Raw genomic sequence first — 17,923 nt, 5'->3', positions numbered from 1 at the left:
AAAAAAAAAAAAAAAAAAAAAAGAAAAAGTGTCATCTGGGGAAGAGGAAACATTTTTTTATTCCCCAAACAGGTGTTTGGGCATTTAACTATTTATAAGTCCCAGGTACCAATAAGTAGCAGGTGTACCTCGGTATTGTACCATGGCATCAAAGAACAAATCAGAGGGTACAAAAGGTGGGGATTCCCCCACAGGGTCTGAGGTCTCGGATAGAGCTATGCCGCTGCTTTCCCCACTGGGAGCCGTTGGGCCATCGGGATCGGGGGCTGGAGCTGACGCGAGTCAACCCAATCCTAAGATGGTCACGGAGGAGGTGTTACTTACCTCTTTAAATGAGATGCAGAAAAGCATGGGAAAGATGATAGCCGCAGCTATGCGGGGTAGTAAGCGGAATAGATCTCCGTCACCCGTGCGCGGACCCTCGGAAGAGGAGGTCCTTTCCTCTGGGGAATTGGACGACCTCTTGGACAAGGACCAAGTAGGTTCAGGGATCGATGATCCGGATACAGAGGAGTCTGGGGCAGTCTCCCTGAGGGAGAGCTGGTGGATTCAAGACTTGACGGACTTGGTCCATAAGGCATTCAACCTGCCTATACCAGATCTCCAGGTATCGACGGTTTCAGCTTTGGGCTCACTGAGGGCGCCTCAAAGCAGGGCGGTGTTTCCGATCCATCCTCTATTGGAGGGAGTCTTGTTCCAAGATTGGAACAAACCAGACAAGGTTTTCTTACCACCTAAGAAATTTTCTGTCTTGTATCCTATGGAAGAAAAGTTTTCCAAGAGATGGGCTTCTCCTGCAGTAGACGCAGCCATCTCATGTGTTAACAAATCGTTAACATGCCCTGTAGAAAACATACAGGTTTTCAAGGATCCAGTTGATAAACGCTTGGAAGCACTACTTAAAAACTCCTTCACTGCTGCAGGGGCAGTAGTACAGCCAGCCGTGGCTGCGATTGGAGTCGCTCAAGCTTTATCGGATCAATTTAAGCAAATGCTTGAACTTATTCCTGCCGAGCAGGCAGAAGAATTTTCGGATGTCCCTAAGGCCATTTGTTTTACGGTAGACGCTATCAAGGATTCTATCCAGCAAGCGTCACGTTTATCGTTATCCCTTATCCATATGAGAAGACTCTTATGGTTAAAAAGCTGGGAGGCTGAGCCCCCATGCAAGAAGCTCCTGGTAGGGTTCCCCTTCCATGGAGGTCGGCTCTTCGGAGAAGACCTAGATAAATACATTCAGACCATTTCAAACGGCAAGAGTACTCTCTTGCCAACTAAGAAGAAGGTTCAGGGGCCTGCGTTTAAACGACAGTCCTCCCCTGGACAGGGGCCCTCTAATGCCAAGCAGTATCGACGGCCCCCTGCAAGAACAAACTTCGGCTTCAACAGCAGATCACAAAGACAGGCTGTTAGAGGCAAGAGGCAGTGGTTTCGCAAACCAGCAAAACCAGCCCCCAAGTCTACCTTATGAAGGGGCGCCCCCACCCACGAAGGTGGGGGGAAGGCTGCGACTCTTTTCGGAGATTTGGGAAGCCAGCATTCCCGACGAGTGGGTACGGTCTTCCGTGGCCACAGGCTACAAGCTAGAGTTCCTAAGGTTTCCTCCTCCTCATTTCCAGGAGTCGAGGATTCCAAACGATCTGGAGAAAGGAGCCGCATTAAGATCGGCTCTAGATCATCTACTTTCCCAGGAAGTAATAGTAGAGGTACCAGTCCTGGAACAGGGACTGGGTTTCTACTCCAACCTATTCATCATCCCAAAGCCCAATGGAGATGTCAGGCCAATTTTGGACCTAAAGATGGTAAATGCATACTTAAAAGTCCGCTCATTTCGGATGGAATCCGTGCGGTCAGCAGCTGCCACACTCCAAAAGGACGACTTCATGGCGTCCATAGACATAAAGGATGCCTACCTTCATGTTCCAATTTATCAGCCACATCAAAGATATCTACGCTTTATGGTGGCTTCGCGTCATTTCCAATTCGTGGCGCTTCCCTTCGGGTTGGCTACGGCCCCCCGCGTGTTCACGAAGGTTCTAGCTCCAATCCTAGCCAAGCTAAGGATTCAAGGGGTCACGATCCTAGCATACCTGGACGACCTCCTAGTCATAGACCACTCGTCTCCCGGCTTGGAGCGAGCAGTGGCCCTCACGGTCCAATACCTCGAGAGGTTCGGCTGGGTCCTAAACCGGGAAAAGTCAGCATTCCAGCCCACAAGGCAATTGGAATATCTCGGCATGAGATTAGACACAGAACAACAAAGAGTGTTCCTACCTCTGAGGAAGGTCGAAGCCATCAAGGTGTTAATCCTACTGGTTCTAAGCAAGAAAGAACCGACTATTCGCCTATGTATGAGACTACTAGGCAAGATGGTGGCTACCTTCGAGGCGGTGCCATACGCCCAGAGCCACACTCGCATCCTGCAGGCAGCCATCCTGTCAGCATGGAGCAGAAGGCCACAGGCCTTGGATATCCCGTTGCCACTCTCATCAAGAATCCGGCAAAGTCTGTGTTGGTGGTTAGACCCTCAGAACCTACTGAAGGGAAGGTCTTTCAGCCCAGTGGCTTGGAAGATAGTGACCACAGACGCCAGCCTGACGGGCTGGGGAGCAATTGTGGAGGGTTCCACTCGCCAAGGTATTTGGGCAAAGCCAGAGAAGCTGTTACCCATCAACATCTTGGAGCTCAGAGCTGTTCGACTAGCCCTCAGGGCTTGGACGTCGAAATTGCAGGGGTTCCCGGTGAGAATTCAATCAGACAATGCCACGGCAGTGGCATACATAAATCACCAAGGGGGAACCAGGAGTCAGGCCGCTCAGAGAGAAGTGAGCTTGATTCTCCTATGGGCAGAGGCTCATGTGCCCTGCATATCGGCAATATACATTCCCGGAGTGGACAACTTTCAGGCGGACTTCTTAAGCCGCCAGACTCTATGGCCGGGGGAATGGTCTCTGCATCCACAGGTCTTTCAAGCACTCTGCCAAAGATGGGGAGTGCCGGACGTGGATATCATGGCATCGAGACTCAACAAGAAGCTAGACAGGTTCATGTCCCGGTCAAGGCATCTGATGGCCTGCGGAACCGATGCTCTGGTTTGCCCTTGGCATCAGTTCAAACTTCTTTATGCGTTTCCCCCGCTCCAGTTACTACCCCGCCTGCTGCGCAGGATCAGGGTGGAGCGCATACCAGTCATCCTGGTAGCTCCAGCATGGCCCAGAAGGGCATGGTACTCACTAATCCTAAGGATGGTAGTGGGAAACCCTTGGACTCTGCCTCTAAGGCCAGACCTGCTATCGCAAGGTCCGATCCTCCACCCTGCCTTACGGCATCTAAATTTGACGGCCTGGAAGCTGAATCCTTGATTCTCAGGGGTAGAGGTCTGTCTCAGAAGGTAATCTCTACCCTAATCAGAGCCAGGAAACCGGTCTCTAGGGTGATTTATCACAGGGTCTGGAAGGCCTATGTAGGCTGGTGTGAGTCCAAGCTATGGCTTCCTCGCAAATTCACCATTGATAGAGTTTTAAGTTTTCTCCAGCTAGGAGTGGATAAAGGATTGGCATTAAGCACAATCAAAGGACAGATTTCTGCTCTGTCAGTGTGGTTTCAGCGGCCGCTGGCCACCCACTCGCTGGTTAAGACCTTCCTTCAAGGGGTCTTACGTATTAAACCTCCAGTTAAATCCCCGCTATGTCCGTGGGATTTAAATCTTGTCCTGTCAAGTTTACAGAAACAACCGTTTGAGCCGTTGGCTGAAGTTCCTTTGGTTCTACTGACAAGGAAGTTGGTATTTTTGGTTGCCATAGTTTCCGCAAGAAGAGTTTCGGAACTGGCAGCCTTATCCTGTAAGGAACCATATCTTATATTTCATAAGGACAAGGTCGTTCTCCGCCCTCATCCTTCCTTCCTACCGAAGGTCATATCCAGTTTTCATTTGAACCAGGATTTGGTATTACCATCCTTCTTCCCTAAACCTACTTCCAGAAAGGAAGGGTTGCTGCATACCTTGGATATTGTCAGGGCCATGAAGGCCTATCTTAAAGCTACAGAGAAGATCCGAAAAACAGATGTGCTGTTTATTCTACCGGATGGGCCCAAGAAGGGGCAGGCAGCTGCAAAGTCCACCATTTCTAGGTGGATCAAGCAATTAATCACTCAGGCCTACGGCTTGAAAGGGTTGCCTCCTCCAGTATCATTAAAGGCTCATTCTACTAGAGCCATGGGCGCCTCCTGGGCAGCACACCACCAGATCTCTATGGCTCAAGTTTGCAAGGCGGCAACCTGGTCTTCTGTCCACACATTCACAAAATTCTACAAGTTGGACGTAAGAAGGAATACTGATACTGCCTTCGGGCAGGCAGTGCTGCAAGCTGCAGTTTGAGACCCTCGGATCCCGGGGGCTCCTCTTTTTTTGAGTTAAATTTAAAATTTAAGATTATTTTTCTCAAATAAGTTGGATTTATTATGATTTGAGTATATCTCTAAATTAAATCCTTTTGTCTTGGAGATGTTCTCCCTCCCCTCATTGTAAGCATTGCTTTGGGACATCCCATATAGTAATGAATGCCGCTCTGTGTCCCGTGATGTAACGATAAAGAAAAAGAGATTTTTAATACAGCTTACCTGTAAAATCTTTTTCTTGGAGTACATCACGGGACACAGAGCTCCCACCCCTCTTTTTGAGGACCATTTTGGGAGGCATACTGCTTGCTACAAAACTGAGGTACTCCTCCTATGGGAGGGGGTTATATAGGGAGGGGCATTTCCTGTTTGAAGATTGCCAGTGTCTACACCTGAAGGTACTCCATATAACCCATATAGTAATGAATGCCGCTCTGTGTCCCGTGATGTACTCCAAGAAAAAGATTTTACAGGTAAGCTGTATTAAAAATCTCTTTTTTTCTACCCTGTAAAACAGGGGTGCCTAACCTTTTGAAGAGCGAGGGCTACTTAAGCAACTTGGTAACCGGTCGCGGGCCACAATGAGCGGAGCGGGCAGATGGCAGGTCCGTGTCTGCTCTGTATACGTAGTGTGGATACGGACACAGCCCACTATACTCCTTTTTTTTTTTTTTTTTTTTTTTTTTTTTTTTGCGGATTGGATTGGATTGGAGGTAGGACACAAGTCAGTTTACCTCTGCTACTTCTTAGAGGTGAATGGAGGGTCTGATTGGGTCAGACTGACCATGTGAAAGGGGCCCAAGGCTGCTTTCACACAGATGCGCTGCAGTTTACCCACACCGCGGGTGCAAAGCAGTGTACATTTGGCTTTCCTGCACTTTGCAATAGACTTATATTTTATAATTATATTATATTCTGCAGGTTTGGTGCACTTTTCAGAAAGCTCACCAAACTCGCAGGTAATAACAGAAGTCTATGGCTCAGTGCAGGTAACCCACAGGTGCACTGCTCTGTACCTGCGGATCAGTTTGAAAGCAGCCAAGTAACCACTGCAGAACAGATATGCCCCTATATAGTCGAAAATGTGAAAAAACTGCGCTAAGACCCAAATTATAATGAAAAGCTGCCAGCACTCAAACAAAACACAGTATACAGAAATGGAAAATAAATAGTGCAGCGCTTAAACAATGTAAAATGATACCACAATGTGAATGACGGTAATCACAAAATGAAGAAAAACCAATTACATATTAAGGAAGCCAAAAGGCTTCAATGAATAATGTGAACGTCCATAGTAGTGAACCAATCATAAAGTGATCCTTCCCATAAGCTAGCACAGGATATAGAGATTACAAGTTGACTGTTGATATACTCAAATCCTTCATGTAATGAACAAATAAGGTACCCTTATCGCAACTGATGGACTCATCTGTTAAATAACAGTGGGTCAAAAAGGCTTGGGGTCTCAAAAGACCTGGATCAATGCAGGAGGGTCTCCGTGACTTTCTAAAGGACTCGAAAACAATCCTGTGAAGGGTTGTGCGATACACTGGAACACGAAGATGGTACTCCTTCCACTGGTAGACGAAGTTCAATGTGGATGCATGTAGGCTCCAAATGAATGGAGGAAAAGGAACAAAAGAAAAAAAAATGCTCCCAATGGTGCAGGTCAAACAAACCACTTGAAGGTTTATTTAAATTGCCATACAGGAAATGACAACAAAAATAAAAAGTGATCACAGTAAAGAAATTAAAAGGCAATGTGGGGTGCAGTAATGCTGGCCCGATACGTTTAGACTAAGATTTCAACTGGGGCATGTTGAACAACATGGGGAGGGTGGGTGCTTTGGGGCGGGAGGTTCTGCACCCCCCGCTCCAAAGCTCCCACCCTCCCCATGTTGAGGGCATGTGGCCTGGTATGGTTCAGGAAGAGGGGGGCACTCGCTCGCCCCCTCTTTCCTAAACCTGCTAGGCTACATGCCCAGATAGGGGTCTGGTATGGGTTTTGGAGGGGGCCCCAAAGGGCCTAGTATGGACTGAGGGGGCCCCACGCCATTTTTTTGTTTAAAAAGCGAGTTTTGGCTGCCGGCAATTGTAACTGCAGGTCATTTTAAATGGGAGTTGACTCATTTTTTTTTCTTGCTGCAGAAGGTTTTATGCATGCTACAGATACGCCACTATACAGGGACATTAAGGGGTACACCAGGCACTAACTTTTACTGTTGCACTGTAAGCATAATTAAAAAAGTTTGCATTGGTAGATGTCCCCCAGGGCAGTACCCAGACCCTTATACCTCTTTTATGGCCAATTACTTGAATATAGGTCTTCAAAATGGGCAAATTTGATTTTTCCTGTTCGGCTCCCATAGACTTCAATGGGGTTTGCCATTTGGGTTAGAACATTTTGCAGCAGAACTCCCAACATGGGGGTGTTCGGCCCATGTCTAGCTAGAAGGTTTCTATGCAGAAGTGAGTATGATTTTGCACTCTTCAGCTTTAGTAAGTAAACCCCACTGTTCAGAAATTCATAGAATCTGCCATGATATAATCTTAGGCCAGCCATACACGGTTCAAATCTCAGCTGGTATTCGAACTGTTAATAGGCAGGCTGAATGATCAACTTGGGTTCAACCAGCCTGCCGGATTCTTCTGCGATTATGGCTAGCGGCTTCTATAGCTGCTACCAATAATCACTGTCTTCTACCGGCAGGGATGGCTGCCTCTTATTTTTTATTCACTTTCAAAGTGCCTTTGAACTTGCTAGAAAATGTAACTACTCCAGGAGAGTCAATTTCCTAGCACATCCCCTTTCTTTCTTGTATTTCACACCTATGTCCTCCTCTGGGAGTGCCTAGTTACTCTGTGCTGGCCCAACTCCCCCGCCCTCCCCTCTCCTTCCTACATGACCATTTATGTAGGGGGAGGGACATAAAGGGGAATACTATAGAGTGTCACTAGAATTACAGCTCAGAGTCTGCTGGGGCTGCTAACATCACATCCAAGATGGTGGTGTCCAGAAGCAGCCTTAGGGCTTTGAAATATATACACAATTGAGACTTTTACAGGTAATTAACATTGTTGAAATCAATGTTCTGATGATAGTGTCTTTAAATAGTGCCATTGCATATACTGTATATCTCTTATTAGTGTATAATACATGATTTGCTATTCTTGACCCACAGGAGTTCACTACATCCTCCAAGCCTAGTGAAACTTACAGAATTACAAGATCAGACCTACCAGCAGCCAATGGCATTATTCATATTATCAACAAATTCATTACATATGACGACACAGAAGTTTTTGAAAAACAAAAGGTATCTTCCATTATTGTATTATTCAATTTTTGTACTAATATCAATGTGTAACTGCAGCCTATATGCCTGTTACACCTTTTATCATTTCTATTTAGCCCTGTCCACAAATGTCAGTTTTTCCACAGATAATTCTGTGTCTTTGCTGTTTGTATAAAACTAAAACCAAGTTTGAAATGTTTGAAATGTATTGTGCAGGGGTCAGGTATAAGACTGTTTTACCTAATGCTGAATGTAGCGTTGGTTACAGTAAGGTCGATGTTACACTTACAATTCAGAACACCCTAGCATCAGGATAGCTACGCAGAACACAGCGGGGCATTAAAATAGTCACTTGTTTGTACATGTCACTCCTTCACAAAATGGATGAGCAGGGCATTGTTCTATGACTGTCGACTTAAAGTGTTACTAAACTCACAACAGCAAAATCTATGTGGGACTTAAGGGGTTAATCTTCTGCATTGTGTAAAAAGGCTGTTTTATCCTTTATGCATAGATCCTACCTCTCCTGCACTGTCTATCTGGGGAGGATCAGCTAACACAGGCAGAGTAGCCAACCTGTACATGCTCAGTTGTGTCTTTTTATGCTTGTGAGAACATTTACTTGTTCTCAGAGCTAGCCAGGTCACATGATCTTGGCATCACACATGTGGGCGTGTATACAGGCTGTATTGGAAATCTCCTACCTGAACTCTCGGCACTGGAGAAACTCTGCTGTTTGTTCATGTAACTGTGGTATACAGATCATCCAAAAAGGTATATAGTGGCAGTATTTTAATGTAAAAAGAAGATTTATAAGCTGTAGGCACTGTATGGGGGTGGAGGAACTATTTTAATTTTACTGTGTTTAGTAACACTTTAAGCTAGCCATATACTGATCAGTGGCGCCTGCAAATCAAGGGATTTTTCAGGAGATAATTCTGCAGGACGCCGGCAGTGAGATACCGTCTCAATTGTTCACTGTGCTTCTCTTCTTAAGTGTAGCTACTCCTATCATTTCTTTAAGCTACAGGCTGTGCGAGGTACCTGTAATCATTACAAATGTAAGCTATCATGCTATATGTAACATATCTGTAACACTTCTTTAACTATTTTCAAGATGACCATTGGTGACATACTTGCCACAGATGACAGATTCAGCCGATTTGAAACTTTGTTGGAGGTAAGAAATGAAAAAAATCATATTGTTCTTAAAGAGTGATCCCATGCGACAGATGAAATTGGTTAGTAAACTGCTAATGTTGTTTTGGAACTAAAACCACTGTGCCACAGCCAGAAAGTTCCCAAAGTTCTATGCAATCTACTGCTGCCATACACTGCTGTGTATAACCTGTATCGAGATATATTTCAGGTCAAATAATTGATTGCTGAATTATCAATCAGTTTAATACTTCAGCAATTAAAGCTTGGGAGGGGATGGAGAGGTTCTGTGGTTATCATGGGAAGCTATTAATGACTGATAACTGAAGCCAGCAAATATATTTGAAGAATGCATAATGGATAGTACCATATGCAAGTTTATCATTCATTAATGTGAATTTAAAAATTATTGGTAAGTGGTATCCATGGTATTCTCTATAGTTTTGCTCTTGTGTGTTTTTTTTTCAGCACTTCTTTAGAACTGGGTTTATTCTTCTTTTTTTTTTACTTTAAACCGATCCAGTGACATGCGTGTCCTGTTCTGGGCGCCCCATTCCCCCATCCCCTAGCCATTGTAAGGAAACAGTAAGCTTACACTCTCTCCATTTACACCTACCAATGTCTGCCTGATTAGTGAGGAGGATCTGAGCTGGTGAACAGTTTTAGCAAGTAGAGAACACTGGAGATGTTGTTCTCCAGGTTCCCTGCTAACATCACCAATAATCACGTCTCCTATTTTTTTCTGTATAAATGACAGTATTTTCTTTTTCAAGACTGGTCTACGTGTAAAATACTGAGTACAATACTTGTAGTAGGAGGTTTTGGTTTACCATACCATCCATTAGGTGTCTAGGAATAGGCCTGAACCTGATTGAGTTCCGACCATGGGCCATAGTTAAAGGAAACCTGACACATACCTGGTTAATTCAAACTAAACCTATGGGGAGTGTGATTTTTGTAATATATAAGGAACAGATGACAAGAACACGTAGTAATGAGAGATAAATAAGTCAGGCACAACCTGGAGCATCAGACACTTCCTTTTATAAAAGTTTATAAAAGTTACAGATGAGTTTAGTTAAAGGGGTTGTAAAGGTTCATTTTTAATTTTCTAAATAGGTTCCTTTTAAGGGGTTGTAAAGGTAATTCCCCCCCCCCCCCTAAATAGCTTCCTTTACCTTAGTGCAGTCGTCCTTCACTTACCTCATCCTTCGATTTTGTATTTAAATGTCCTTATTTCTTCTGAGAAATCCTCACTTCCTGTTCTTCTGTCTGTAACTACACACAGTAATGCAAGGCTTTCTTCCTGGTGTGGAGAAAGCCTCTTGAGGGGGGAGGGGATGAGCAGGAGTAAAAACGCGGTAAAAACGTGTTTTACCGCTATTTTAACGCTCCGCTATAGGCGTTTCCAGTGTGAAAGGGCTCTTAAAGCAGTAGTAAACCGCCGCCTTTTAAATAAATAAAAATGAAAAAAAACCTGCTAGGCAAAGTTATAGTGTGTTAGTATGCAATGCATGATTGGACGAGTCGCGATAACGCCACTTCCGCGCATGCGTGCTTGAGCCACTGTTCATGGCACAGGGCTCTTAAGGAACAGCACGGGTATTTATTTTTTTTCTCTCTGTAATCCTGTGAATAACTGGTCTAGGTTATTACCATCTACTTTATCCTATATTTTCTGTTTCAATATTGTAAAACTTGGCTGCATATACAAAACACATCTTTCTGTTTGCAGAACTGTGATCTTCCACCAATATTAAATGGACATGGCTCCTTCACTGTGTTTGTCCCAAGTAATAAGGCTGTGGATTCTTTAAGAGATGGAAGATTGATATATCTTTTGACTCGGGTAGGATTTCATTTCTAAAATGTATTTATGTTTAGTGCTATATAACACATTTAGAAGAAGACTTGGATGGAGTAGTGAGGGAATAGAAGCATAAGGTTTTTTTGCTGACCATAAGGAATTTTGCTCTCTTTAAATGTCCTGATTGATCATGTCACTGGGAATGAAAGTGAGGTTAAATTTAAACTTTTCATCTGTGGTTTACCCGCACCGTGAGTGCAGAGCAGTGCACCTGTGGCTTTCCAGCGGGTTAGCTGCACTTTGCCATAGACTTCTATTATATCCTGCAGGTGTGGTGCACTGTCTGAAAGCACACCAAACCTGCAGGTTAAAACAGTGCATTTGGTATCACTCCACTTGTGACAAGAGCCGGCGCTATACAGGAAGCATCAGCTTATGTAGCTCTGCTGCGCAGCCGCTTGCTTCCTTTACCGCCATCTTCATACACAACACTGATTCTCTGGGATGGCGGGTTGGCAAACTGCGATCTTGGCTTGCCAACCCATTGTCCCAGAGAAGGAGGTTACAGGCCACATCAGAAGGCTCTGCACACTGGTTGGGCACATCTAGTTTAGATGTATACATACTTTTTATAAATAGTGCAAATTATAGGGAAACTTTGACTTTATCACGTACAATGCAGGACCTGCATTCTACTGCATTCTAAGTGAGGACAGAAAAGCCCTGCCCAGGTCTGACAAAAATAGGTGATCACCGGCTACTGGGAGAGCAAGGGATAAGTTGGGTAAAGCTGAGACAAAAAACAAGCATTTAACCTTTGTAGTGTGGGAGGAATATAGTGTTCCTAGAATAAGTATAAAATTATACAGTAAAACCTTGGCTTGCGAGCATAATTCGTTCCGGAAGCATGCTTGTAATCCAAAGCACTTGTATATCAAAGCAAATTTTCCCATAAGAAGTAATGGAAACTCAAATGATTTGTTCCACAACCATTTATTCATAAGTCCTTCCGTTTATAGTCCATATAAAAAGATTATAGCAATGTGACCAGGTTGTGTAACCATAAAATATCCATCCACAAATGGAAGCCTCCACAAGAGGATTAGAAGCAAAATCCAGCAAGAGCTACAGAGTTTAAAAGATAAGATATGCGCCTCTAAGTGTAGCAATATGGTTACATTTAATGAAGGTACAACATTTAGCAACTCGCATGGTTGATGTTTAAAAGAGGCACATCTAAGTATGCAGGCATCCGGGGTAAAGCGATCCACATAGACCATCCTCCGCACTGCCGGCTCTCACCGCTGTCGGTCTGCAATCGTGACCGGGCAGACTACCCTGCAGTAGAGCGATCTGAAAGCGAGGCTTGAAACGCTCGTGGATGGGACAATATCAATGGCGTTGTGGGGGATGGTCTATGTGGACAGCTTTACCCCGGATGCCTGCATACTTAGATGTGCCTGTTTAAATCATCAACCATGTGAGTTGCTAAATGTTGTACTTTCATTAAATGTAAACATATTGCTACACTTAGAGGTGCCTCTCTTCTATTTTATACTCAGTTGGGACGTGACGCTGCTTCTATATCAAGTCAAAATGTATTTAAAAAAAATTCTTGTCTTGCAAAACACTCTCAAACAAAGTTACTCTCAAACCAAGGTTTTACTGTACTCTATTCTTACAGTGCAGCTTGACTGCTGTAGAGACTTCTGCTTGACCATAAAAATAATCAATATATATCCTAGGATTTTTTAATGGCCTTCCATTAATTGGAAACTGACTGCACTGGCACTTTATGACTATTTGAATATGAACACCTCCTGGGCTCACTGTTTTTAGCCTTAACAGAATAAATTTGATCATGGCATGCAGCACACCACTTGTGTTATACCTAGGGATGTCCCGATACCGATACTAGTATCGGTACCGATACCGAGCATTTCCCCGAGTACTTGTACTCGGGGGAAATGCTCTGATGCCTCACCCGATACCTGGGCAGCCATCTTTCCCCCATGCTCGTCTTATCTTCCCCCCGCTCCGTGAGCGGCTTCTATTCTCCCCCGCTCCGTGAGCGGCTTCTCTTCCCCCCCCGCTCCGTGAGCGGCTTCTATTCTCCCCCGCTCCGTGAGCGGCTTCTCTTCCCCCCCCCGCTCCGTGAGCGGCTTCTCTGCTTCTCTTCCCCCCCCCCCGCTCCGTGAGCGGCTTCTCTCCCCCCCGCTCCGTGAGCGGCTTCTCTCCCCCCCGCTCCGTGAGCGGCTTCTCTCCCCCCGCTCCGTGCCGCTCTCCCCCCTCAATCTGTCAGGGGGGAGAGCGGAGGTAGGAGCCGCTAAACCCGGCTCCTACCTTTTTAGAATTAACAGAGTCAGTGATCACTGACTCTGTCCATTCATATAACTGAGCATCGTAAACTGTGTTTACGATGCTTCAGTTTATGAATGGATAGGAGCCTCTGTTTCCTGTCCATTCATTTCCAGTGCAGCTGAGAAAGGGACTGGGGAATCTGTTTCCCTAGTCCCTTTCTCTGTCTTAAAGGGGCGATGTCAGAGGTCTGTTAAGACCCCTGATTTCTTTTCCGTACATCACGGGACACAGAGCGGCATATTCATTACTATGTGGGTTATATGGAGCACCTTCAGGTGATGGACACTGGCAATCTCAAACAGGAAGTCCCCTCCCTATATAACCCCCTCCCATAGGAGGAGTCCCTCAGTTTTTTCGCCAGTGTCTTAGGTGTTGGTCACAAGAAGTTTGCCTCCAGGTCCTTGAGACTAGGCAGACTATACCGGATCTGTCCAAAGTGCCTCAGAGCCAAAGTGGACAGTACCCGGGCCCCAAGTCGTGGGGTTTCGCCTATAATGCCTCCTTTTAAGGGGCTGGATCCTGGGCCCAGAACTTTGAGCTTTCTAAAGTCCAAAAGGTACTGTTGCCAGGATGCTGTATAGGTCCAGGGCAGTGGTGTTCCAGCAGGACCCGGGTCCCTGAAGGTCTAGTACAGAACCCACGGAGATGGGGGAAGATTGGGCCTCTTGCTTTTGCAATACCCTGCAGCGTGGAGCAGGTAAGAGGGGGGCCTGCGGAACTTGGTTCGTCGGCAGGTCTCTCAGGGGGAAGTCTAGTTGGGTTAGCCTGGGATGCTCTGCATTGGCAAACTTTACCACTATGTCTGCTAGACAGGATGGTCACCTCCCATTACTAGCATACTCCCCCACCCCCACGGACTGTGTTGCTGGTGGCTGTCCCGCATGGTTGTTGGGGGGTACATGCTTTTTGCCTGGTTCTCGGACAAGTATGGCAAGCCCACCCCCCCCGTTATCTCTCGGCTTAAGGCCAGGGACTTACCTGTATTTAGGTGCGTTTTCCCCTACAGCTCTGGTCCTCGGACGCCGCCGGCGTGCTGTTCCTCTCCTCATGCTTCCCTCTGGGACGCGCGCGCGCATGATGTAGATGCGCGCGGAGGGGGCGGGGAGCGTCGTGACGTCGGCGGGGAGAGAGGGGCGTTCCCCCCTCGCTGTTATCTTGAGCAGCTCTGTCCTCCGGTCAGTGTAGGATTCGTCTGCTGACTGGAGGAACTCAGAGCGGGACACAGAGCGGAGCAGGGTGACACCTAGTGGCGGTAAAAGAGACCTGTTTAGGTCTGGAGCTAAGCTCCTCACTGACTAAAGGGAGAAGATAGGAGATGTTCCCCTGATTTTCTCTATTAAGCCAAAGGTCTTTTGACAGCAGTCTGGCATTGACACAGTCCCTTTAAAGTGCAAAAAAAAAAAAAAAAAAAAAAAAACAAGACAAAACGAAAAAAAAAAAAAAAAAAGTTTTTCTTTCAGGGTAAGGTCTGCACTACCTTCCCATTTGCTTATAAGGTTTCCTACCTTAAGCTACCTATATTTTTTTTTTTTTGTTCTCCTTGCTACAGCAGTCAGTTGTTAGTAGCGGAGTCCCTCGGTATTGTATCATGGGCCCTAAAGGTTCGGGAACTAAAGGTGCTAAAAACGCAAAGAAACAGAAGGGTTCCCCCTCTAGCTCGGAGGATCTTAATCAGGTTCTGTCCTATCCTAAAAAGCTAGAAGATGCCGCCTTTGAGGAGCCATTAGGTGTGGCGGGTGCTGTGGCTGGCCCCATTCTGCCCGACCCAGTGTTTGTCACGCAGGATATGTTATCTGTCTCCCTGCAGGGGTTAGAACAGAGGCTGACTACTTTTCTTACAAATTCTCTGGCAGCCAAAAAGCGGACTAGATCTCCGTCCCCTAAGTTGGTGTCCTCTGATGCTGAGATTCTCTCCCCAGAGGATTTAGAATCCCAGGAGGACCAAACGGAGCAGGGCCTAGAAGGTTCAGACATTGAGGAGTCCACTATTGAGGAACCCTTTTCGGTCTCTCAAGCTGAGAATCTGTGGGTACAGTCTTTAACGGACATGGTCCGCTCGGCTTTTAAACTGCCCTCGCCAGGGCCTCAGATTCCTGCCGTGTCTTCTTTGGGCTCCTTAAAAGCACCATTAAGTAACGCAGTGTTTCCGGTTCACCCGTTGTTGGAAGACCTGATCTTTCAAGATTGGGCCCGGCCCGATAAAATTTTTGTTCCTCCTAAAAGGTTTTCTGTTTTGTACCCTATGGAGGAAAAATTTTCAAAGAAATGGGTGCTTCCCGCTGTGGATGCAGCGGTCTCCTGCGTAAACAAATCTTTAACTTGCCCAGTAGAAAACATACAGATGTTCAAGGATCCGGTTGATAAGCGGTTGGAAACCCTTTTGAAGGCATCCTTTTCTACTGCAGGGGCAGTGGTGCAACCGGCCGTGGCTGCAATTGGCGTTTGTCAGGCGTTAAAAGACCAGACTAAGCAGATGCTAAAAGAGCTCCCGGCTCAGCAGGCACAGGATCTGGCCGACCTTCCCAGGGCTCTATGTTTCGCGGTGGATGCCATAAAGGACTCCATCCAACAAGCTTCCCGTCTGTCGCTATTTCTTGGTGCATATGCGAAGGCTCCTGTGGCTAAAGAATTGGTCGGCAGAGACTCCGTGTAAAAAGCTGTTAGCGGGTTTTCCCTTCCACGGTGGAAGGCTCTTTGGGGAAGATCTGGATAAGTACATACAGACGATATCTAGTGGCAAGAGTACTCTTTTACCAGTCAAAAGGAGATTTAGGGGTCCAGCGTTTAAGCGGCAGCAATCCCCAGCCCCAGGGCCCTCGGCCCCCAGGCAGTATCGACGGCCTCCCGCACGGTCAAACTTTGGTAATAAGTCGCAAGGGCAGGCCACGGGTGGCAAGCGACCATGGGTCCGCAAGCCAGTTAAACCTGCTCCAAAGTCAGCGTTATGAAGGGGCGCCCCCACTCAATCGGGTGGGGGGCAGGCTTCGATTCTTTGCAAAAGTTTGGGAAGCCAAGATCCCCGACAAATGGGTTCTTTCCCTGGTGGCGACTGGTTACAAAATAGAATTTCGGGAGTTTCCCCCTCCGCATTTTCAGGAATCAAGAATTCCAAGCGATCCGGAAAAGAGGGCTGCCTTGCTAACAGCCTTGGATCGTCTTCTAAACCAAGGGGTAATCGTAGAGGTACCAGTTCAGGAGCACAAGCTAGGCTTTTACTCCAATCTGTTCATCGTGCCAAAGCCCAGCGGCGATGTAAGGCCCATCCTGGATCTAAAGATTCTAAACTCTTACCTGAGGATTCGGTCCTTTCGGATGAAATCCATACGGTCTGCCGCCGCAGCCTTGCAGCGAAACGATTTCTTGGCCTCAATAGACATAAGAGACGCGTATCTTCATGTTCCAATTTTTCAGGGTCATCAAAAATTCCTACGCTTTGCTATCGCAGGGCGCCACTATCAATTTGTGGCTCTTCCTTTCGGGTTGGCTACTGCCCCCCGTGTGTTTACGAAGGTCCTGGCCCCCATCTTGGCCAATCTAAGGACCCAGGGAATCTTGATCCTGGCCTATTTGGACGACCTCCTGATCATAGATCACTCTGCTCCGGGCCTGTGTCGAGCGGTAGCCCCTTTCAGTTCAGTACCTCGAGGTATTCGGTTGGGTTTTAAACCAAGAAAAGTCGGCTTTACAGCCCACAAAACGATTGGAATACCTCGGCATGCTGCTAGACACGGAGCAGCAAAGAGTGTTTCTTCCTTTAGAGAAGTTCAAAGGGATCAAAGAATTGATCCAGTTGGTGTTAAGCAAAAGGCAGCCAACTATACGATTGTGCATGAAATTACTGGGAAAAATGGTGGCCACCTTCGAGGCAGTACCATACGCTCAGGCACACACTCGAATCCTGCAGGCTACCATCCTGTCTGCATGGAACAAAGATCCGCAACGCCTGGATCTTCCATTGATCCTTCCATCAAGGGTCCGGCAAAGCCTCTACTGGTGGCTAAAGCCTCAGAACCTCCTAAAGGGGAAGTCATTCAGTCCCATCATCTGGAAACTGGTAACCACAGATGCCAGCCTGAAGGGCTGGGGAGCAGTCCTGGATGGGCAAGTCCAGCAGGGAGTTTGGACGGAGTCGGAAAGAGGGCTGCCAATCAATGTCCTGGAGATCAGGGCGGCCCGTTTAGCCTTAAAGGCCTGGACGTCCAAACTTCTAGGGTTTCCAGTGAGAGTGCAGTCCGACAATGCCACGGCAGTGGCATATATAAATCACCAAGGGGGCACGAAGAGTCGAGCCGCCCAAAGGGAAGTGAGCTTAATTTTCCTGTGGGCAGAGTCGCATGTACCATGCATCTCGGCAATCTTTATCCCGGGGGTGGACAATTTACAGACGGACTTCTTAAGTCGCCAGCAGCTAGTTTCAGGGGAGTGGTCCCTCCATCCCCAAGTCTTTCAGGAGATCTGCCAGAAGTGGGGATCTCCGGATGTGGACATCATGGCATCAAGGTTCAACAGGAAACTGAGCAAGTTCATGTCCCGATCAAGGGACCCTCTGGCCTGTGGAACCGATGCGTTGGTTTGCCCTTGGCATCCGTTCAATCTGCTGTACGCCTTCCCCCCATTACAGATGCTGCCCCGCCTGCTGCGCAGGATCAGGGTGGAGTACAAACCAGTCATTCTGATAGCCCCCGCATGGCCCCGGAGGTCGTGGTACTCACTGATCGTGAGAATGTCAGTGGGCGAACCATGGACCCTTCCACTTCGGCCAGACCTACTCTCTCAAGGCCCGATACTCCACCCTGCCTTACGTCATCTAAATTTGACGGCCTGGCGGCTGAATCCCTGATCCTCAGGGGTAGGGGCCTATCTAGCCAAGTTATTTCTACTCTGATTAAGGCTAGAAAACCAG

General features: G+C 46.8%; 1 protein-coding gene across 1 annotated transcript in view; it reads left to right on the top strand.

Moving 5' to 3' along the window:
* The window catches only part of STAB1 (stabilin 1), a 357,595-nt gene that overhangs the window by 84,503 nt on the left and 255,169 nt on the right, over window positions 1-17,923 (top strand). Inside the window, exons 13-15 of the mRNA XM_040361004.1 lie at window positions 7,581-7,715; window positions 8,812-8,874; window positions 10,588-10,701. Coding sequence (XP_040216938.1) covers window positions 7,581-7,715; window positions 8,812-8,874; window positions 10,588-10,701 — 312 coding nt within the window. The remainder of the gene's footprint in view (window positions 1-7,580; window positions 7,716-8,811; window positions 8,875-10,587; window positions 10,702-17,923) is intronic.

This window comes from Rana temporaria, chromosome 7 (genome assembly GCF_905171775.1).
Source record: "Rana temporaria chromosome 7, aRanTem1.1, whole genome shotgun sequence".
Classification (NCBI taxonomy): Eukaryota; Metazoa; Chordata; class Amphibia; order Anura; family Ranidae; genus Rana; species Rana temporaria.
The sequence above is the reverse complement of the archived record's forward strand: the minus strand, read 5'-3'. Positions and strand labels throughout refer to the sequence as shown.